The sequence below is a fragment of the Eptesicus fuscus genome, chromosome 15, assembly GCF_027574615.1.
Source record: "Eptesicus fuscus isolate TK198812 chromosome 15, DD_ASM_mEF_20220401, whole genome shotgun sequence".
Classification (NCBI taxonomy): Eukaryota; Metazoa; Chordata; class Mammalia; order Chiroptera; family Vespertilionidae; genus Eptesicus; species Eptesicus fuscus.
In genome coordinates, this window is record NC_072487.1 from 77,285,469 (window position 1) to 77,304,514 (window position 19,046).

The 19,046-nt window shown below is 66.6% G+C and overlaps 1 protein-coding gene across 1 annotated transcript; it reads right to left on the reverse strand.

Moving 5' to 3' along the window:
- Nucleotides 1–8,285: 8,285 nt before the first annotated feature.
- MYMK (myomaker, myoblast fusion factor) lies at nt 8,286–16,809 on the reverse strand. The gene is made up of 5 exons (XM_008152487.3): nt 16,675–16,809; nt 12,505–12,619; nt 11,826–11,974; nt 8,871–8,987; nt 8,286–8,435 (listed from the first exon to the last, which is right to left on the reverse strand). Exons 1-5 carry the CDS (start codon nt 16,807–16,809, stop codon nt 8,286–8,288), a joined length of 666 nt encoding a protein of 221 aa, XP_008150709.2.
- Between the last annotated feature and the right edge of the window lie 2,237 nt (nt 16,810–19,046).

Consider the following 19,046-nt stretch of genomic DNA (forward strand, 5'->3'; position numbering starts at 1 on the left):
GCAGTTAGGGAACCGGCCCCCACCCCGGGCAGAAAGCAAACCTCGGCCCCTTAGGGAACAGCGGAGTCTCACGGCCTGACCACAGGGCCAGGGAGCGGTCAGGGCCGTGGCCGCTGGCAAGGCCCTTGTCTGCCATCGAGAAGGGAGACGTCGTCGTGGAAATCGCAACGGGGCGGGGAGGAGGGCGAGCCCAGTGCGGGCCCAAGAGGCGCTGGCGGCCGCAGACAGCTCACGCAGGTCGGCGCGTGTGAGTCCGCAGGGCAGGGGGCCCGCGGGCGGTGAGTCACGCACCTGGGCTGCGAGGGGGTCACCGCTGCCCCGTGGGAGCCACAAACCCGGCAGCCACGGCCCCCGAGTGGCACAGTGGAGAAGGCCCCAGGGGCTTGGAAGGCCCACAGGGTTCTCATCAGGCTGTGAAGTCCCTCACGGGTGTGATCAGGCCGACTGGGGGGCGTGGGCACCGCGGGGCCCAGGGTAGAAGCGCAGGCGTTTGCACGAGGGATGAGCCAGCCCCGCTGGCCTCTGAGGGCGCCTGGTGTCCCCGCGTCTGTGTCCTGTCATGACGGGGCTTCTGGAACGGGCCGGCGGCCTCTGCCCTCCCTCCCACCCCTGCAAGCCGGGGCTGCTGGTCGGAGGCCGGCGGCTTCCCGGCCGCGGGCAGCAGGCGCTGGTCAGCGGCTGCTCTGAGGTCTGAGGCTGCGGTGGGCGGGGCGGGGCGCTGCCAAACTTCTTCCAGATGTGGCCGCGGCGCCGATAGCCGGGCTCCGGGGGGCCTGGGCCCGCAGCCTTCCTGTCAGCCGAGCTGTTGGGAAAACGACACCCCACGAAGCGCCCGAGTTCTCGGAAGGGAGAGAAGGGAGCGAGGCGGCTGGACACGCAGTTCCCGGGCACCTCACCTCGTCCTTCCCCGTGGCCTTCCGGCCAGCCTGGCCCTGAACGTGGGGTGGTCACAGCCGTCTGCTGGCTGCCTCCCGGCTGGGGGCCTCAGCTAAGGGGGCTCCCCAAGAGCTGGAGGGAGCTGTCTCCACAGCGCACGTGGGTGGGGGATGCGGAATTCCTGCTGCCGCTCGCCCAGACGAGACAGCGGCCTGACAATATGGAGCTGGTTTGCTTGTGGGATGAATGGTCCGATGCACCTGCCGGTGCCCTGCAGGGGCCAGGAGTGAGGTGCGATTGTTAACGGCAGGGAATTGTAACCCACCCCCCTTGCTATAAAAAAAATATTTATATTTTTATTGATTTCAGAGAGGAAGGGAGAGATAGAAACATCAATGATGAGAGAGAATCACTGATCAGCTGCCTCCTGCACGCCCCCCACTGGGGATGGAGCCCGCAACCCAGGCCTGTGCCCTGACCGGGAATGGAACTGTGACCTCCTGGTTCATAGGCCAGGCCCACCCCCCGCATTCTTTTGACATTGTTCCTGTCAATCTGACTCTCACTAATCTGTAGCTTGAAGATAAACAGCATCTATAATAATAATAAAAGTGTAATATGCTAATTAGACTGGACAGCCGAACAACCTTCTGGACGTCCTTCCAGACGACCTTCCGGACGAAGCCGGGGCTGCGAGGGCCGAGCCCCTTGCACAAATTTCGTGCATCGGGCCACTAGTCCTATGTAATAAAAGCCTAATATGCTAAGTGTCCAGTCATCTGGTCGTCCGTTTAACCAATCAAAGCGTAATATGCTAATGATATGCTAAGGCCACTCAACTGCTCGCTATGATGTGCACTGACCACCCGGGGGCAGATGCTCCAACTGGTAGTTTAGCTTGCTGTTGGGGGTCTGGCTGATCAGGACTGAGCGAGACGGGCCAGACACACCCTGGAGCCCTCCTGCAGACCCTCCCCAGCTGGCCAACCGCCTGTGTCTCTCCCCGGCCCCGATCATGCACTGGTGGGGTCCCTCGGCCTGGCCTGTGCCCTCTCACAATCCAGGACACCTCGGGGGATGTCAGAGAGTCGGTTTCGGCCCGATCCCGCAGGCCAAGCCTAGAGACCCCACTGGTGCACGAATTCGTGCACCGGGCCTCTAGTGTTTGTATAAGAATCCTAGGAACCAACTCTGACCTTCAGTCCTGGAGATCTGCCTATCTTCCCCTAAAACCAGATGACGAAGGCCCGGATGGCAAAGACCGCAGTGACGCACACGGGACCATCACTTGACCAGTTTCGAGATCCGTGTCAGCGTGGACGGTGCTGGCCGGCCCGTGGAGGACTGCCCACCCGCCTCCTTGATGTCTTCTCTCTGCTTCCCTCTCCCTCCTTTGAAAACCTCTGCCTGCAGCGAGGTGCTGGGAGGGCCCCATCTTCTCAGGTGATCAGCACCAGGAGTCCCCCATCTTCTCAGGGGATCGGCACTGGAATAAACCCCTTTCCTTTCACCGGCATCTGCCTCCCGAGTCTCGCTGGCCCCTGGTTCCAGTTACACTGTCACCTCCACTCTCGCTGGATGGTCCCAGCGGGATAAGCAGAGACCCCCACTTCCAGGGGTGTTGGGAGCTGAAGGTCGCCCAAGGTTGCATGGCCCTGGGGAGCGGGCCCTCCAGAGCCGGCCCCCCATCCTGCTCCTGGTGGGCGGGTCAGCAAGAGGTCAAGGCTCAGGCCTCTGGGGTCACTGAGCAGCCAGTGGGCTCTTTCAGCAGCCGTGAGCCTGCCTCCGCCAAGACCCCGTCCATTCGCGGACACAGGCGTCCTGTGAGCGTGGGGAGCGCGGTGCAGACTGGGACGCCCCAGCCAGCGCTGGGCTTTCTGACGGCAGAGGGCAGGGTGCCAGGCGTCTCCCGGCCCCACTGGGCATGACATTGGCGCGTGTGCTGCTCGCGACCCTCTGGGCGAACCTGTCCCTGTCTCTCCCACTCTGCAAAGGATGCAGGGGTGCGAGGGACAAGGACACGGGGGTGACCTTGACTCTGTGCGACTTGACAAACGAGTCGGCCGTTCCAAAGCTTTGGGCTGTGACCACTGGCGACGCCTTACCTCAACGCCCCTCCCTGGCAGAGGGGACCGAGGCTGAGACCCATGTGCCCATGCATCCCCCGGGCCACCCGGGGCCACCCGGTCACCCCGCTTTGCGCCACGGGGGAGCCCGGGGGCAGCCAGGGGAGCAGGCGAGGGCCTGCCAGCCAGCCAGCCCCGTCTGCGCCCTGCCTGCTCTCTCCCAGCGTCACCCCTCCCCGCACGCTCCCCCGCGGCCCCTCCTGCAGGTAGCAGCCCCTGGTCTCTCCTGAGTGCTGCCCCCTTGTCATAGCAGCGGACCTGACCTTGAGGTCGCCCTGCCTACCACCCTTCCGGCTCCTGGGGACCCGGCTCACCCCCCGGCCCACATCGGCCCCTGCAGTCCCGCCTCCCTGGGCCACTGCCCCCTCCTCGGCAGGCCAGGGAGCGGTACCCCCACCCCTCACCTCTCTCTGCCGCCCCACCCCGCAGGCTTGGAAGGACTGGCTGGTCCCCGTGAACCCAGAGAGCTGCCTGGCCCCTGGGGCCACTCCGGGGGGAGGTGGTGTGTGAACTGGGCCTCGAGGGAGCTGGGCCAGGTCAAGCATCGGGACAGACCGAACCCGGCAAAGAGCTGGGGACAGGGCAGCGGTGGAGGGGACGGACCTTCACTGCGCGAGGCCGGGGCAGGAGGCCGGGGCAGGAGGCCGGGGCAGGAGGCCAGCTCACGTCGGCTCTGACGTCCTGTTCGAGGCCCTGCGGGAGCGGAGCCCGGAGCAGCCGGCATCTTCCTCCACTTGGATCTTGCACCCGCCCGCCCAAACCCGCCTCTGCCTTGTCCTGGACACAGGCCAGTGACGGAGGCAAGGAGAGCCCAGCTGTGGGCTCCCTTCTCCCCGCGGCCGCTGGTCTCCGGCTGCTCCGACGGGAAGGTTGCAGGAGGTGGCGGGGTTGGGGGTGGAGTGAAGGCACAGGGGTGGCCAGACCCAGACACCGTGGAGTTGCCGGCTCACACGGTTCAGTCCGCCTCGGTTTTCCAGTTTCAGGCTCACACTGCCTCTTCCAGGCAGCCTTCCTCGCTTAATTCCTTCGTCCCTGACAGACACCTGGTTTCAGCATTTTGTTTCCTTGGCAAATGGGGGTATTTGGTGTCAGCCGGGGTGGACGTACACCCCCTGGTGCTGGGGACCCCTCTACGGCATTCGAGACGCTCGCTTGCTTGGCCGCGACCACTGATAATGGAAATAATAACGACGCTATTTTTTAAAAAAATGCCGTTTATCAAACACTGTGCTAAGTGCTTCGTATTCCATTGCCTCATTTAACCTTGGCAACAAGCATGTGAGGGGGGCCTTGTTGCAAATGGGGAAACTGAGGCTGGGGGAACTGGGGGAATTTGGGGAGCTTGCCTCTAGCCCTGAGGGGAAAACGGAGCCCCACACCTGCCTGGCTCCCAGGCCCGTGCCTGCCCCTGGACACCGGCCCTCCACGCCCTGGCCCAGCCTCCTGCTCCTTTTTCCGCCTTTTTACTTTCCCGAGAACTGTCCCGTGTAGCCGGCCTCGGATTTAACTCCCCCTGACGGCCTGAGGGGCCAGCGGGGTGAGGCTGCTGGTCCCAGTCAGAGGTGAGGAAACCGGGGTGCGGTGCAGCCCCGGGCGGTGCCGGGACGGCAGGCAGGGCCCGCGTGGCTCAGCCAGCTTTGTTCACCAGCTCATCAGCTCCCCGGCGTCCAGATTCTCACCGGGGCCCCTGCCCACTCGGCAGGACCGTCCTGCCCACATACCTGGCCCCGCTTTCCCGGGCTCCTGGGCCCAGGCCAGCCCGGCGCTCCCCTAACTGCAATAGCAGCCCGGCCGGCCGCGCGGGAGGAGGTGCAGGGGCTATAAAGCCTCTTTAAAAGGGGCAATAAACGTTTTGGGTTTCAGATGGCCTTACTGGGGAAGAGAATCAGAGACAGGAAATTTCAGTAGCAGACAGACAAAGGCCGCAGCGCGCAGACCGCCCTCAGACGGAAACACCTCGGCTGCAATCGGAGGATCCTGGCGGGGGCCCAGGGCTCCCCGCGCCCTGCCAGCCTCGCCCGCTGCCGGGGGAGGCGGAGGGGCCGCTACAATAGACTGTTTTGTCTCCTTGTTGTGAATGTTTATAATCCTTCGCCGTTCGGGCTGCCGGAGGTGGGAGGGGCCCGCTGGGCACCGGCACACGGTGGCCAGGCCAGGGCATCGGCAGCTCTGCTCCTGCTCTGCAGGGTCCCGGCCGGGCCCAGGCCCGGGCCCAGGGGCGCCATGGCAGGGACTGTGTGCCCCCTCCCCCGGGTCAGACCAGATCCACGGGGTGAGGACACCGCCCTGCCCCCCACGCCCCTGACCGTGTCCAGACGGGAGGCCACAGCCAGGGCGGGCCCTGCGGCACCTCGGCCCGGGCCGCTGGCTTTACCCCTGGGTCCCTAACCACGTGTCCCTCCGTTCGTTTCTGCAGCCGTGACCTCTGTCTGCTGCCACCGGGGAGGGCTGCCCGATGGAACACGGGACGCGGCACTGTGCGGTCTCTCATGCCAGGGTGCCCTGGTCATTATCTGAAGTTCAAAACGCCCACGCACCGGCCCTAGCCGACTGGGCTCCGTGGACAGAGCGCCAGCCTGCGGACTGAAGGGTCCCGGGTTCTATTCCGGTCAAGGGCGCATGCCCAGGTTATGGCTCGATCCCCAGTAGGGAGCGGGCAGGAGGCAGCCCACAAGGAGTCTCTCTCATCATGGATGTTCCTCTCTCTCTTCCTGTCTCCCTTCCTCTCTGAAATAAATTTAAAAAAGTATTTTAAAAAACCCACAACACCCCCCCCCCACCACACACACACACATCTTGTACGTCACCTGCAACCCACACGTGTGTGAATTTAAATCTAAATTCATTGAAAGCAACACACGTGTAAAGACACGGCTCCTCCGTGGCACCAGCCACGCTCCCGCTGCTCCGGGGCCTGCGGGTGGCTGCACCGGACGCCGAGCCCCTCCGCGTCTCCCCTCAGAGCCAGCGCTCAGCGGGCGCTGCTCGGGGCGGTCAGGCCGAGGGCGGTGCTTCAGGCACTCTCTGGCCCCAATCTCAGGTCTCGGGGGTCCCCAGGCCCCATGGGGCTGGTGGGAGGAGGGCCCTTCCGGAGCGTGAGGGGGTCGGACGGCCGTGGAGGTCCCTCCTGGCGCCAGGTGCCGTGCGCCTCCGGTTCCGGGGACAGGAGGACCCCAGGGGATGGCACTGGGGCTCGGAGGTGTTTCCATCTGGAGGCCTGACACGTCCTCCCGGTTCGTCTTGAGGTATCGGGGTGGCCATTCTGGGTGGCCTCCTGTTTTCCGGCCCCCCTCCTCCCCGGCGCTCCCCTCCTGGCCCGGGCAGAGCCCCCGCGATGTCGGAGTGGAGCTGGGAGCCAGAGGAGCATGCCTTTGGGATGACTGGCAAGACGCTGGCACGGCCGCCAGCTCCGTGGCCAGCGGCCAAGGACCCAGGGCCGGCTGCCGCCACGCCGGCCTCAGTGTCCCCGCCTGCAGAGTGGGCTCAGGACCCCCACCCAGGGCCCTCCCAGGGGTCCCCGTGGGGGCCAGCCCTGCGGGCGGGGCGCGGGCCTGCGGGAGAGGCGGGCGGGCGGCGGAGGGCTGGAGCGCGCCTCCTAATTGTCCCTGACTTACAGACTTGGCCGGGCGCCCAGACGGCCTCATAAATCAGCGCGGCCACAGTGAGCGCCTGTTAGTGCGGCCTCGCGCTTGGCAGGCTCACCTCCTCCTGCGGGGAGCGTCCTGCCGCTTCCAACTTTCCATGCGCTGCCACGGTGGGAGCTGGGCATGCTCCGGGCGGGGGGGGGGGGGGAGGGAAGTGGGGGGAGGGGGACAGGGAAGTGGGGGGAGGGGGGCGGATGGGCAGGGTCCGGCCACCTTGCAGATGCCTGTTTCTGGAGCCACGTCCCCTGGTCCCCACCAACCCCCCCACCCTCCGTGGCCCCAGAGTCTCCCCTTTCCTTACAGCCTGGTGCGGTGACTTGTGCATGTCCCCTGGCTAGGGGGAAGGCTCTTCATGGTGTGTGCATGTCTGTGTGCGCATGCATGTGTACATATGTGTATGCACATGTACATGTGTGTGCACCCTCCCAATCAGACCTGAGGGCCCCTGCTGTGTCCTGTGCCTTCGCCCCGGGATGGGGACCCCCTGGGTGGATGGCCCCGAGCGCCGTGCGCAGAGCTGAGGGGCGGCCCTGACCCTGACGGGCTGTGGGGACTGACAGGTGCTGAGCGGGGCGAGGCCGCGGGTGTGCAGGGGCCTCTGGGAGTCAGGGAGGCCTGGCCCGGGTCCACCCTGCCCGCAGGTCCAGGGGAGGAGCCAGGCTCTCGGCCCCCTCAGGCGTGCAGAGGTGGCTTTTGGACACACGACTGTCCCCCGCGGGGGCGGCGGTGGGAACGGCCTGGTCTGGAAACACAAACAGGCCCTCAGGTGTAGGTAACTTCCTGCCTGACAGATGTGCCGTCGGGAAGCGGGTGGGCTGGCCTGCGGGGGGCTCGGGTTTGTGAGGTGATGTCTGGGAGGCCGGCTCCCGCCACCCCCCGGGGCCGCTGAGACGGGCTCCCTGGGCGGGCTGACCTCCCCGAGCCCGCCTGTGGGCGCCGCCGGCCTCTGCTCACGGTTCCCGCACAGACCTGCCCTCCCACGCGGGGAGCCGGCAGGGCAGAGGCCGGGCGAGGGCCCAGGGCACAGAAACGGGCACGCTCTTGGGCTCCCGGTAATCAATAAATGGAGGTGCTTGTTACTGGTGATTGTCATCAAAACAACTTGATTTGGGGACCCCGCTGTGGGGCTGGCCCTGGGGCAGGCCGGGCGGGCCAGGACAGACCGGCCCCCAGGCCCCGGCCGCCGGCCTCCAAAGTGGGCCTGCTCGGACCCGGGCCAGGGGACAGAGCCGCGAGAGCAGTGCCGGGAGCAAACAGACGGTGTGGGGCGGGCCGGGGCCGGGGCCGTGGCGGGCAGAACGGCTCTGGCGGGCGGGGCCGCGCTCTCGGTGAGCAGGGAAGGGCAGGTGGAAGGACAGACGCCCGGGGGCTGCAGGCGTGATCGCGTGATCGAGGCGTGATCCTGATCGGCCCCTGAGGCTGGGGAGGAGGAGGCGTCTCTTCTGCCCGCGGCGGCCCCAGCAGGAAGTTAGGAAGTGGGTTCTCAGGAAGTGCTTGGCGCCGAGGGCTCCCCAATCCCTGGGGCCCTCGGAGTCCGAGGACAGAGTCGCTCCCGGACCCCCGGGGCCCGGAAGGACAGCAGGATGCGCCAGGCGCGAGGTCGGGCGGCGGGGGCTGGGAGCTGGGGCCGGGGTCGCGGTCAGATGCAGGCGCAGCACAGCGTGGAGCAGTCCAGCTTGGCCGGGGGCCCTGAGCTTCCGGCCTTCTTGTTGACCTTGGGCAGCAGCAGGGTGAAGGACATGGCCAGCGCGCAGTGGTAGAAGCTGTGGACGTAGGTGTAGTCCCAGTCCTGCGGGGGGGGGGGGGGGTCAGTGTGCGCCTCAGCCCTGTGCCCGAGGCTCCCTCCTCCCCAGGCCCCTCCCCCGCTGCTCCGCGCCCCTACCGTGTGCCCGGCACCTGCCACCGACATAGGCTCCCCCCCAACCCCTCACGTGACCCCGGGACTCTGGCTCACTGCCCTCCCCTCACTGTCCAGCCATGCTGGTCTTCCCTGCCACCAAACCCCAGAGCATTGAGGGTCTGAGCCATGAGCCCTTGCTGGGCCTTCGGCATTGAAGCTGAGGCTCTCCTTCCCGCCCCCCCCCGCCCCCCGCCCCCCAGGCCGCCTCCGCGCGTCTCAGAGGCCAGCTCTGCACGATGCCGGTGGTGCCAGGGGTGTGGGAGGCACCGGCACCTGCCTGGAAGGGGGGCCCTGTGAGGTGCCACCCGCCCCGCCCCCCGGTACCTCGAAGAAGAAGCGCAGCATCAGGGCCAGGGCCCCAAAGCAGAGGCCGGGGCCGATCTGCTGGGTGTAGACACTCCTGTCGGGGTACAGCGCCTTCTTCTCCTTCATCTGCTGCAGCTGCGGGCACGGGGCGAGGGGAGGCTCTTAGGTCGCAGCGGCCGCCCGGCAGCGGCAGCCCTGAGCCCCAGGGAGAGCTGGCCCCGGGCGCTCGCACCCCGTCATCCTCAGGCAGGAGAGGGGCTCAGGGAGACACCCCGACGTGTATCTCGCTCGGCAGCTGCAGGACCCACAGGAGCCCACAGCCCAGGGACAGGCCTGGGAACCCCGGGGCCGATTGGCCCCACGAGGACCCCTGCCTCCCACCCCTGCCTACCTGTCTGAGACGCAACCAGCCCTGCGTGGCTCCCTGTCCCAGCCAGCGGGGAGCCCCGAGGGGATAGACACCCCGACTGTTCACAGCTGGCGGGGTCGGGGTCGGGGGCGGGGGGACTGAAGCACTGGGCCTGCCCGCCAGTGCGGCTCCGGGCGCCTGTGATCGGCCGTGACGGCCTTTGCTGCTTCCAGTCGACGGACACGCAGTCCTGTCTGTCAAACAAACCTGCCCGCACGGTAAACCTGCGCCTTCTGGGGACCGTGCCCGGGAGGAGCCCCGGCAGGCATTTACACGGAAAAGGATGGTCACACCCCCAAATGGTGAAGCCGGAGCCCCGGGGCCAGGCAGCACCCCCACAGCGCAGACCCCCGCGTGGCGCTGGCTCAGGGCGGCTCTTGCCACCGAGTGTTCAAGTCCAGTTTGGTGAAACGAAGCTCAGTTTCCGGTTTTCTAGAATTTTCCACAGCCCGTGAGGCATCGGGACCTGCAACAGTGTGGGCGGGCGTGGGTGCGGCTACCGCAGTGGTCGGCAAACCGCGGCTCGCGAGCCACTTGCGGCTCTTGGGCCCCTTGAGTGTGGCTCTTCCACAAAATACCACGTGCGGGCGCGCACGTACAGAGCGATGGAAACTTCGTGGCCCATGCGCAGAAGTCGGGTTTCGGCCTGGGCGAGTCTCTTTTGAAGAAGTGGCGTTAGAACACTCGAGGGGCCAAAGAGCTGCATGTGGCTCGTGAGCCGCGGTTTGCCGACCACTGGGCTACCGTGACCCTGGGTGCGGGGCCTGCGGCCGGGGAGCCCTCATCAGCCAGCCCTGCCCCTGCCTGGGTCCTGCCTGCTCAGCTCTGCCCCAGCCCCGGTCACACCCTCTCTCCGCTCCCTCTCCCCGGGGCGGCGGCTCCCAACCCGCTCCAGAAGGGAGGAGCGGCCCGGCCGGCGTGGCTCATGGGGAAGCGCTGACCCAGGAACCAGGAGGTCACGGTTCCATTCCCGGTCCCGGCACAGGCCCAGGTTCGGGCTCCATCCCCAGTGTGGGGTGGGCAGGAGGCAGCCGATCCATGACGCTCCTCTCGTCATTGATGTTTCTATCTCTTCTATCCCTCTCCCTTCCTCTCTCTCTAAAAAATCAATTAAAACAATTTTTAAAAAAGAATTTAAAAAAAGTAGGGATGAGCGTCCGGGAGAAAACTCCCCCCTCCTTCCAGGAAACAACGGCCCTTGCCGACCCACAACAAACCCCACGTTAAACGGTCCAGAACACACGCTGAGCCCCCCTCTCCGTCCCGTGGCCGGACCCACAGCCCGAGGCCGGGGCAGCCCCGTGGCCCTTCGTGGGGACGTGAGCAAGGGACGGCTCCCGGGCTGGTGAGCGAGCTGTGGGCGGAGCGGCCGCCCTGAGCTCGGAGCCTCCGCTTCCTGCCGGAGCCTGTGTTTACGCGTTCCAGCGGGTCCGAGCCGCTCCTCCAGCGGCGGACACGTGCACCCAGCACACTTCCTCCCGCTCACGGGCAGCTTCGGGGGCCTCCCGGGTCGGCCCTGGGCCGGCTCTGCTCCCCCGGCGTGGAGCGGGGAAGACCCTCTTCTCTTCTCTCGCGGGAAAGGCAAGGCCTGGCCCCGGCCGCCCTGCGTGCCCCGTTCACGCGCTGGTCTCCCGGTGCCTTATTTCTTCATGAACCAAATGGCTGAACAGAGCAGGTGTTTGGAGAGCTGGCCACCAGGCCTCGCTTTACCTTCCCGAGTCTGTAAAATGGGTCGTGGGCTCCTTCTGCACCCCCTGCCCAGCCCGAGCCCCGTTCCCTGAGTGCCGCCCTCCGCATGCCAGGCCTGGGCTCGGCTCCCCGCAGGGCTCAGCCCCTCCCTGCCCCGGGGACCCAGGATCCGGGGCGGGGTCCGTCCTGCTGCAGTGCCCTCGTTAGCGTGGGCCAGGGGAGTACGTTTTGGTTCTTGCAGCCAGGGGGGCCTTGGGACCACGGAGGGCACAGGGAGGCCGGGGACCATGGGTAAAGGGCCTCGTGGGGGTCAGACCTCCGGGTGCCCCATAAAAGGCCGTCGGTGTCGGGAACTCAGGCTGCCTCCGTACTCACGAGCAATTCCATCTTCCCGCCAACCTCACACCACATCCTCCCTTCGCGTTAGAACCAAGCTGAAGGCCCACTTCCTCCAGGAAGCCTGCCCAGATTGACCCAGGCCGCATCTTCCATGGAGACTGCATCTCCAAGCAGCTACTCTCTTCAGGAATAAGAATCAATAGTCCCTATTGTCTGAGCCCGTTCGAATCCAGCTGTGTGCCAGGACTTAAGACGCGTCATCTCTGAACCAGCCTGTGAGGTGGGCCCTGGACTGTGGCTGTAATGCCCACTTGACAAATACGGAAACTGAGGCAGAGAGGCCGCGTAACTTGGCTTAGGCCCAGAGCTAGTGAGTCACAGACATGACACAACCCGGGTCTGCGTGGCCGGGGTACCGGGGGGCTGTTTCTATGTGTTTTAGCCAAAGCTGTGTCCAGCCTGCCCGCCCATGCGGGGGAGGCGAGTGGAGACAGTCAGGGAAGGGGCCCCGTCCGCTGAGGGTCGACGGTACGCACCCACTTAGCCGCGATGATGAGGACGGCTGTGCCGATGGGGCCCGAGTACACCCCGTAGCCCCAGCGGTCATGGTAGATGCGCACGGCGATGGTCAGGACCCCGAACATCACGAAGGTTGACCGCTTGGGTTCGTCGAAGTCGGCCAGGGCTAGAGGGGCCGGGAGAGAGCGGGAGAGCTGGGTGGCCCCCTGGCCCTCCTGGCCACGGCTCTCCCCGGGGCGTCCCTGGGGGCCCGGGTGTGGGTGGTACTCCCTCGACCAGGGAGACCCTGGGCCCAGCCTGGTCACACAGGGTCTGGCTCCAGCCGTTGCCGGGACCCAGGAGGAGGCCAGAGACCCGGGGAGCCCGCGGGATGGGCCCGTCCGACGTTGTCTGAGAGGCGGGAAGTGATCGCACCGTGCGCTCTGGAATGAGCCCGCCTTCCCGCAAACCCGCGCTGACGCTGGGTGGGTGAAGACGGGTCTTGGGGGCAGAGCCTGGCCGGAGCAGGGGTTCTCGGGCGAAGGACCCGGAGGGGGGACCCCTGGCTGCCCCCGCTGCCAGGCAGGGCCGTCAGGACACGCCCTTGGCCAGTGTGTACCTTTAAAAGGACGTGAAAACGGGCACGGGAGAGGGCGGGGGTGGGGCGGAGGGAGCCCGGGCCGTCTGCCGGGTGGGCTGCGCGGGGCGACCACTCACCCATCAGCGACACCCACATGCTGAGCGCCGTCCCGTAGACGCTGAAGTACTCCAGGACGTCCTGCCGCATGAAACAGAGGACCGACAGGCCGGGCCCGTGGCAGGCGTGGTAGAGCTGCGGGAAACCGGCCGTCAGGCAGGGCGCTGACGCCGGGGCCCGGGCCTGGGCCCGGGGCGGGTCCCCGAGCCGTGTCCGTGCCGAGCCATGCCCGTGACGAAGCAGGCCCCCCCCCGGCTGTGAGGCCCTGGGAAAGCCACCAACGGCTCCCCTGTACAACGGGGCCCCAGGGCTCTGCGCCCCGGGCGGTGGCCCTCAGACGAAGCTGACGGGGGTCCCCTCCCCGCCAGGCTCCCGAGGGCCGGTCCTGGCACCCCTCACCAACCTCTGGCTATGAGGCCAATGCCTTGTTGGGGTGCCAGTTTACTCTTCAGGAGCTTGGGGGGCCGCTCTCCCCACAAGGTACCCTCTGCTGACTGGGCTACCCCACAGGGGGTTTCTCAGACCCGAGCGGGCGTCCGAGCCCCGGGGGCTTGTGGAGACTCAGGCGGCTCAGCGTCCTGAGAGTTCCCGACTCCGCAGGTGTGGGCTGGGGCCCGAGAGGGGTGCAGGCTGGTGCCGATGCTGCCGGTGGGAACCCACTTTGGGGACGACCGGTCTGCAGCTGTCAGCTCCTGTTCCTTTAACGTGAAAAGGCCGCAAAGACCCCGCGCCCATCCGTCCCTGGGGCTCTTACGGCTCTTCTCCCAATATCTAGCTTAAGAGCAATTTTTAGAGCAAGATGCTTGTATGGAATATTTTCAAAGCCGTCAACGTGTTTCTCACAGAAAACAACGGTCCTTTCGGGCGCACATTTCATCATGGAAGTCGTATTTAATTCTGTGACATAATTATTTTGACAAGTCCCATGGCGCAAACAGGCCGGCCCGCACAATGGCCTGTTGACGGGCCCAGCTGGCGGGAGGGCGGAGGTGGACAGAGAGCTGCGTCTGGAGGCGCCGGGCGGCTCGGGGGCAGGAGCCCGGGGTCACCTGGTGAGGGGAGCAAGCCGGGGTCAATTCCGAGCCCTTCCTGGTGGCGGCTGTCGGTGACCTACCATTCCGGTGCCCCGAGGGGTTGTTACCAGAGGCCTGGTGTCCCCGAGCAGGGGCGGGACCTCCCTGCGGCCCCGCTCCGCTCAGGCCCGCTCCGTGCTGAGCCCTGGGTGTGCACCTTTCGAAGGTGCTGGCCAAGAAGAGCCCAGACAGCGAGCAGCGGTGGCCATGGCTGTGTGTGGGGAGAGGAGCTTCAGGTGCAGTCTGATCAAGGTGCCCCGGCCCCGTGGGACAGAGGAGGGCGGAGGACACTGCTCCCCATGGCTCTGTAGGCAGAGCCAGGCCCCGTGTTCCTTCTAGAGCTGCGTCTCCCTCAGCCCCAGCCTGGCCTCTCCTCCGAGCACAGGTCACCGCGTGCGGTTCCAGACCTAATCCTCTGACATTCTGGGCAGTGTCTGTGCCGGCCCCGTCAGGAGCAGGAATCATCTCTGTCTCGTCCTGGCCCTGACCCCAGCTCCCCTCAATTGGTGCTCAGTTAGTGTCTGCCCTGTGAAGGCGGGGCCAGGGGGCAGGGGCAGGGGCAGGGAGGAGGGTCATGGAGGAGGGTCATGGAGGAGGGCCAGGGGAGCAGGGCCTGGGGGGCAGGGTCTGGAGTGGTTTAAGGAGAGCTGGTCCAGGAGGGCCCACCCCATGAGCCCCTTGCTCGGTTCATCTCTGTTGGACAGGTGGGCAGGTGAGGCCTCCCTCCATATATATATATATTTTAATATATTTTTATTGATTTCAGAGAGGAAGGAAGAGGGAGAGAGAGAGAAAAACATCCATGATGAGAGAGAATCATGCATCGGCTGCCTCCTGCAAGTCCCCCACTGGGGATTGAGCCCACAACCCGGGCCTGTGCCCTCGACCGGAATCGAACCCGGGACCTTTCAGTTCGCAGGCCGATGCTCTATCCACTGAGCCACACCGGCCAGGGCCTCCCTTCATCTTTGGGTGCAGGGGCAGGCCTGGCCCAGCGAGGGGCTGGCCGGGGTGGGCGTGGCTGGGGGCCTGGTGGCAGAGAGCCATCTTTGGGGCCACGCTAACAGGGCCTAGCCGTGGAGCTTAGGCCAGTGGCTGGCTGCTCGGGGCCCCCGCTGCCAAATGGGGACAAGAATACCTGCTCCGTGGGGTGGGCCAGCAGACTCCGTGTGACGGAGCCGGTGTCAGGGCGGGTCCTGGTCGGACCCGGGAGGAGCCTGTGGGAGGCAGACCTCGCGGTGCTGAGCCAGGGCTCCCAGAGAAAGGCCGAGTGTGGCTTCGAGGCCCGAGGACATTTGTCACCGGAGGCAGCTGCCCCTGCCATTCTGGGTGGGGCCGGGCGGGGCGGGCGAGGCCGGGCGGGGGTGGTGGGGAGGCAGCTGTGGGGCCAGCGCAGGCCGGGCGGGAGGGTGGGGCGGAGCCTGCGGCGTCCTGGGCTGGTCTAACAGGGGCCTGGGCAACAAGACCCCCGGCCCCTCCCCGGCCCAGACCCTGGTGCGCGCCAGGAGCCCCGTGTCCACAGCGTGCCCCGTTTCTCATCTCCAACAGACTTCCTGGCGCTCACCGAGCCGGGGTCCCGAGAGGAGCAACTGGAAGGCATCGGCCCGAGGAAGCCCGAGCTCCGAGCACGCCTGGCGCTCGCCACACCGCGGGCTCAGCCCCTCGGGGCCTCCGTTTCTTCGTCGGCCGAATAAGCAGTCACAGCCCCGGGCTCTCAGGGCGAGTCCCCGCCCTGGACGCTGGCTCGGCCGTCCTCACTGCAGCTGAGGCCTCTCCCACCCAGAGGGGCGCAGCCACGCCCCGGGGAATCGGACCCGTCCGAGGACCCGGCCGCCGGGCACTGCCCGGAGCACAGGCGGTGCACTCCCAGACAGGGCACGAGTCTGCCAGCACGCGCGGTGCCCACACACCTCACACCCGGCTGCCTGCACCCCTGGCCTCGCCCACGGAGGCCACAGCTAGGGGGCCGAGGCTGGCCCGGGCGGGAGGCCTGCACTTTCTCACGCCTGGCAGTGCCACTCAGAGACGGGGGCACAAGCCTCCCCAGGACATGCGCGGGGGAGCTGGGCTGGAGGACGGGTCTGACGGCAGATGGTCAGGAAGACAGAGAGGAGCCACTTTGCGAGGCCGGCGGGTGGGGGTGGGGGGGCTCAGGGGGGAGCAGAGACGGGAGGCAGGAAGGCGCTGGGACGTACGTAGGCAGGTGACAGACGCGCCGGGGGATGACGGATTAGGTCGGTGGCTACACGGACAGACAGAGGGTTGATTGGCTAGCTAGATACTTAGGCAGGTAGACAGACAGACAGACAGACAGACAGACAGACAGACAGAAGCTAGAGGGATGGATGGATCAGGGAGACGCGTGGCGGGGAGAGGGACAGAGCTGGAGGGGCGACACCGAGAGGCTTAGGAAGAACACGTCGTGCGGGGACGTCATTCCAGGAGCTCAGAGACCAGACACAAAGAAACAGCAGGAGGGAGAGGGCAGATGCAGAGAGAACCAGGAGGAGCGACACCGAGGGGGGGGGTACCCCGAGAGCACAGAGGCTCCCCAGGTCTATAAACAGAAGGAGAAGAAGGCCCTGAAGAGAGACACGGAAACCCCAAGGAGGAGAGACGAGCGCGGCTGCGCACGGCCGCTGAGCGGGCCGCTCCCCCGTCCGGAGTCAGGCTCCGGGCCTGCCCTTCCCGAGCCGTCGCCCTCCCTGGGCCTGGCTCCCCGTCATCCCTGCTCACCCACCGCTTCTTACAGCTGGAGGGGGCGGGGCGGGGCGGGGGGGGGGCGGGAGCCATGGTGGCCGTGAGTGGTCGCCCGGTGGCCAGAAAAGGGCACCCGCAGGGCTTGTCCTCAGAGGAATGGCCCGGGCCCCTGCGAGGGGCTTGGTCTCTCTCACACCGATCCCCGCGTGATTTCCTGGCGCCGCTGGGGAAACTGAGGCCCAGAGGGGCGGAGTGGCTCCCCCAGCCTCTCTCCTGGACTCCGGGCTTTCTCCTTCATCTCCAAATCGCCCTTCTTCATCAGGAAATAGAGGAAAGTGGGGGGAGGGGGGCTCAGGCGGGAAGACAGCCCCTCTGCTCCCCCGTCGGGTCCCCGCCCCCGCCCCGGCCCAGACTCACCGCCACGAAGAAGGTGGTGAAGAGGTAGACCATGGCCTCCATGTGGAAGCGCCTCTTGGCGGCGATGCTGACGGCGGGGAGGAAGGCCAGGCTGCTGAGGGTGGGCAGGAGCAGCTTGGCCACGAGCGTCCCCATGGCCGGGAGGGCGGCGGGCTGGCGCGGCGGGCGCAGGCCTTGCGTTCCAGGGCAGGGAGGCCCAGGGAGACGGCTCGGCGGCAGCTGCGGTTTAAATGCCCTGAAGGGGGGCGGGGACCGGGTGCACATGTCGGGCCGCGCACAGAGGGTCCGACAGCTGAGGCCCCACGTGGCCCGCACTTGTCTCTGAGGTTTTTCATTTTTGTTTTCTGAGAGGCCAGGGCTGCTGATTCAGGGAGACGATCTCGAGGCGGAGGAGAAAGTGCCCACGAGTGCCATCCCCACATCCGCCGCGTCCCACCCCCGCCCAGGGCGCCGGGGAGGCCGGGGGGAGGCCGGGCGGACGGGGATCCCAGAGGCGAGAGCGCCCGCGGCCCAGCCCGTCTGGACGCTGAAAGGACCTTGCAGACGCAGTTCCCGGGGTACCAGCCCGTGCGCCTCTTACCCGCCTGCTCTCCTCCCACTGGGTTCCTTGGTGACCAGACTGGCCACCGGGCATTCTGGCTGCGGCCGATGGCTTCACACGGAGTCAGCAGACAGGGTGTCTCGGGGCTGGGGCTGCCTCCTCCGCGTTCCCGGGCTCTCCTTCCGGCGGCTCCCTTCCCTTCCCGCGAGGGGTCTTGGGGGAACCGTAGGGAGGCCCCCCTAACCCTCTGGCCGAGGAACGATGGGAGGGTGTGAGCCACCGGGCTGGGTCTCCCCGGACTGACGGCTTGATGGATCGATCGCCCGATTCGTCTATTTATTTGTTGTCGGCAAAAGAACAGCTCTGACTCCTGTGTCTTTCCTGGTACCCCGAGGTGATGGTGTCACGATGTCGCGTGTGACAGAACGCACAGGTTCTAAGCGTGCAGCGTGGTGACGTTGGACAAGCGCACACACGGGTGTGGCCGCCCCAGCCTCCCCGTCACCCCGGGCCGTTCCCCGTGTCCCTCGCAGTGACTCCCGGCGGCCGCTGTTCCGATGGCTGGCGCGGCCTGTCCTAGACCTTCCTGCGGAGGGAACCTGCTGTGCGCATTCTCCGGGGGCTGGCTTTTTTCCGATCTTTCCCCGGGGAGCCCCGGAGATCGCCCACATTGTGTCGGGCGGCTCACGCCCTCTGTGGCGGGGCCGGGAGCAGCCTGCTGGGTGGACAGCCACACGTCCGTTCTCCTGGGCAGTGGAGTCAGCAGGAGTGAGGCCCCGTGGTGCCTGTACCTCCCAGGGCCACAGAGACGGCTGCTGCTCGCTCCCGGGCTCCCGAGGCCCGCACCCACCCAGCACCCACCCCGCACCCACCCAGCACCCACCCAGCACCCACCCCGCACCCACCCAGCACCCACCCAGCACCCACCCCAGCACCCACCCCGCACCCACCCAGCACCCACCCCGCACCCACCCCGCACCCACCCAGCACCCACCCAGCACCCACCCCGCACCCACCCAGCACCCACCCCGCACCCACCCAGCACCCACCCAGCACCCACCCAGCACCCACCCCAGCACCCACCCCGCACCCACCCAGCACCCACCCAGCACCCACCCAGCACCCACCCCAGCACCCACCCAGCACCCATCCAGCACTCACCCCAGCACTCACCCAGCACCCACCACACTGCGGCGCTGTGTGGAGGGGTGCTGGGGTTGTGATCCCACTGGGCGCCCGGCCAGCTCCCGGCCCTCGGCCCTGGCGCCTGAGCCTAGCCCCTCGTCGGTGTCCAGACGACACCCGCTGAATGAATGACTGAGAGAAGAATGAATGAAATCGGGGGGGGGGGGCGTTCCCATTGCAGCCTGGCCGTCAGGAGCCCAGTTCCCTTTCCACATGGGAAGCCAGATCCTCTGTGTGTGGCTAAGAGGCAGGCGACCCCTGTGGCTGCCACGGGTACCCTGCTTGACCCTGTCCCCCTCCCCCCTCAGCTCCTGCCTGCCCCCACCCCCCACCCCAGCCCCCAGGAGGAGCAGACAACGTGTGGGGAGGGCATGCGACTACATGTCAGAAAGCAGAGAGCTCTCTGGAGCCATAACCCTTGCTCAGAGGCAGGAACAATTCCCACAGTTGGTTTTGTGCATGAGTGTGTGTGTGTGTGTGTGTGTATGTGTGTGGGTGTGAGTGTGTGAGAGAGTGTGTGAGTATGTGTGTGTATGTGTGTGTGAGAGTGTGTGAGAGAGTGTGTGTATGTGTGTGTGTGAGTGTGTGTGTGTGAGAGTGTGAGAGTGTGTGAGTGTGTGTGACAGTGTGTGAGTGTGTGTGTGTG

Coding starts and splice junctions, on each gene's coding strand:
- MYMK (XM_008152487.3), bottom strand. CDS start 16,809: ATGGGGACGCTCGTGGCCAAGCTGCTCCTGCCCACCCTCAGCAGCCTG. Junction 12,620..16,674: donor TCACCACCTTCTTCGTGGCG/GTGAGTCTGGGC, acceptor GGTTTCCCGCAG/CTCTACCACGCCTGCCACGG. Junction 8,436..8,870: donor TGCTGCGCTTCTTCTTCGAG/GTACCGGGGGGC, acceptor CCCCCCCCGCAG/GACTGGGACTACACCTACGT.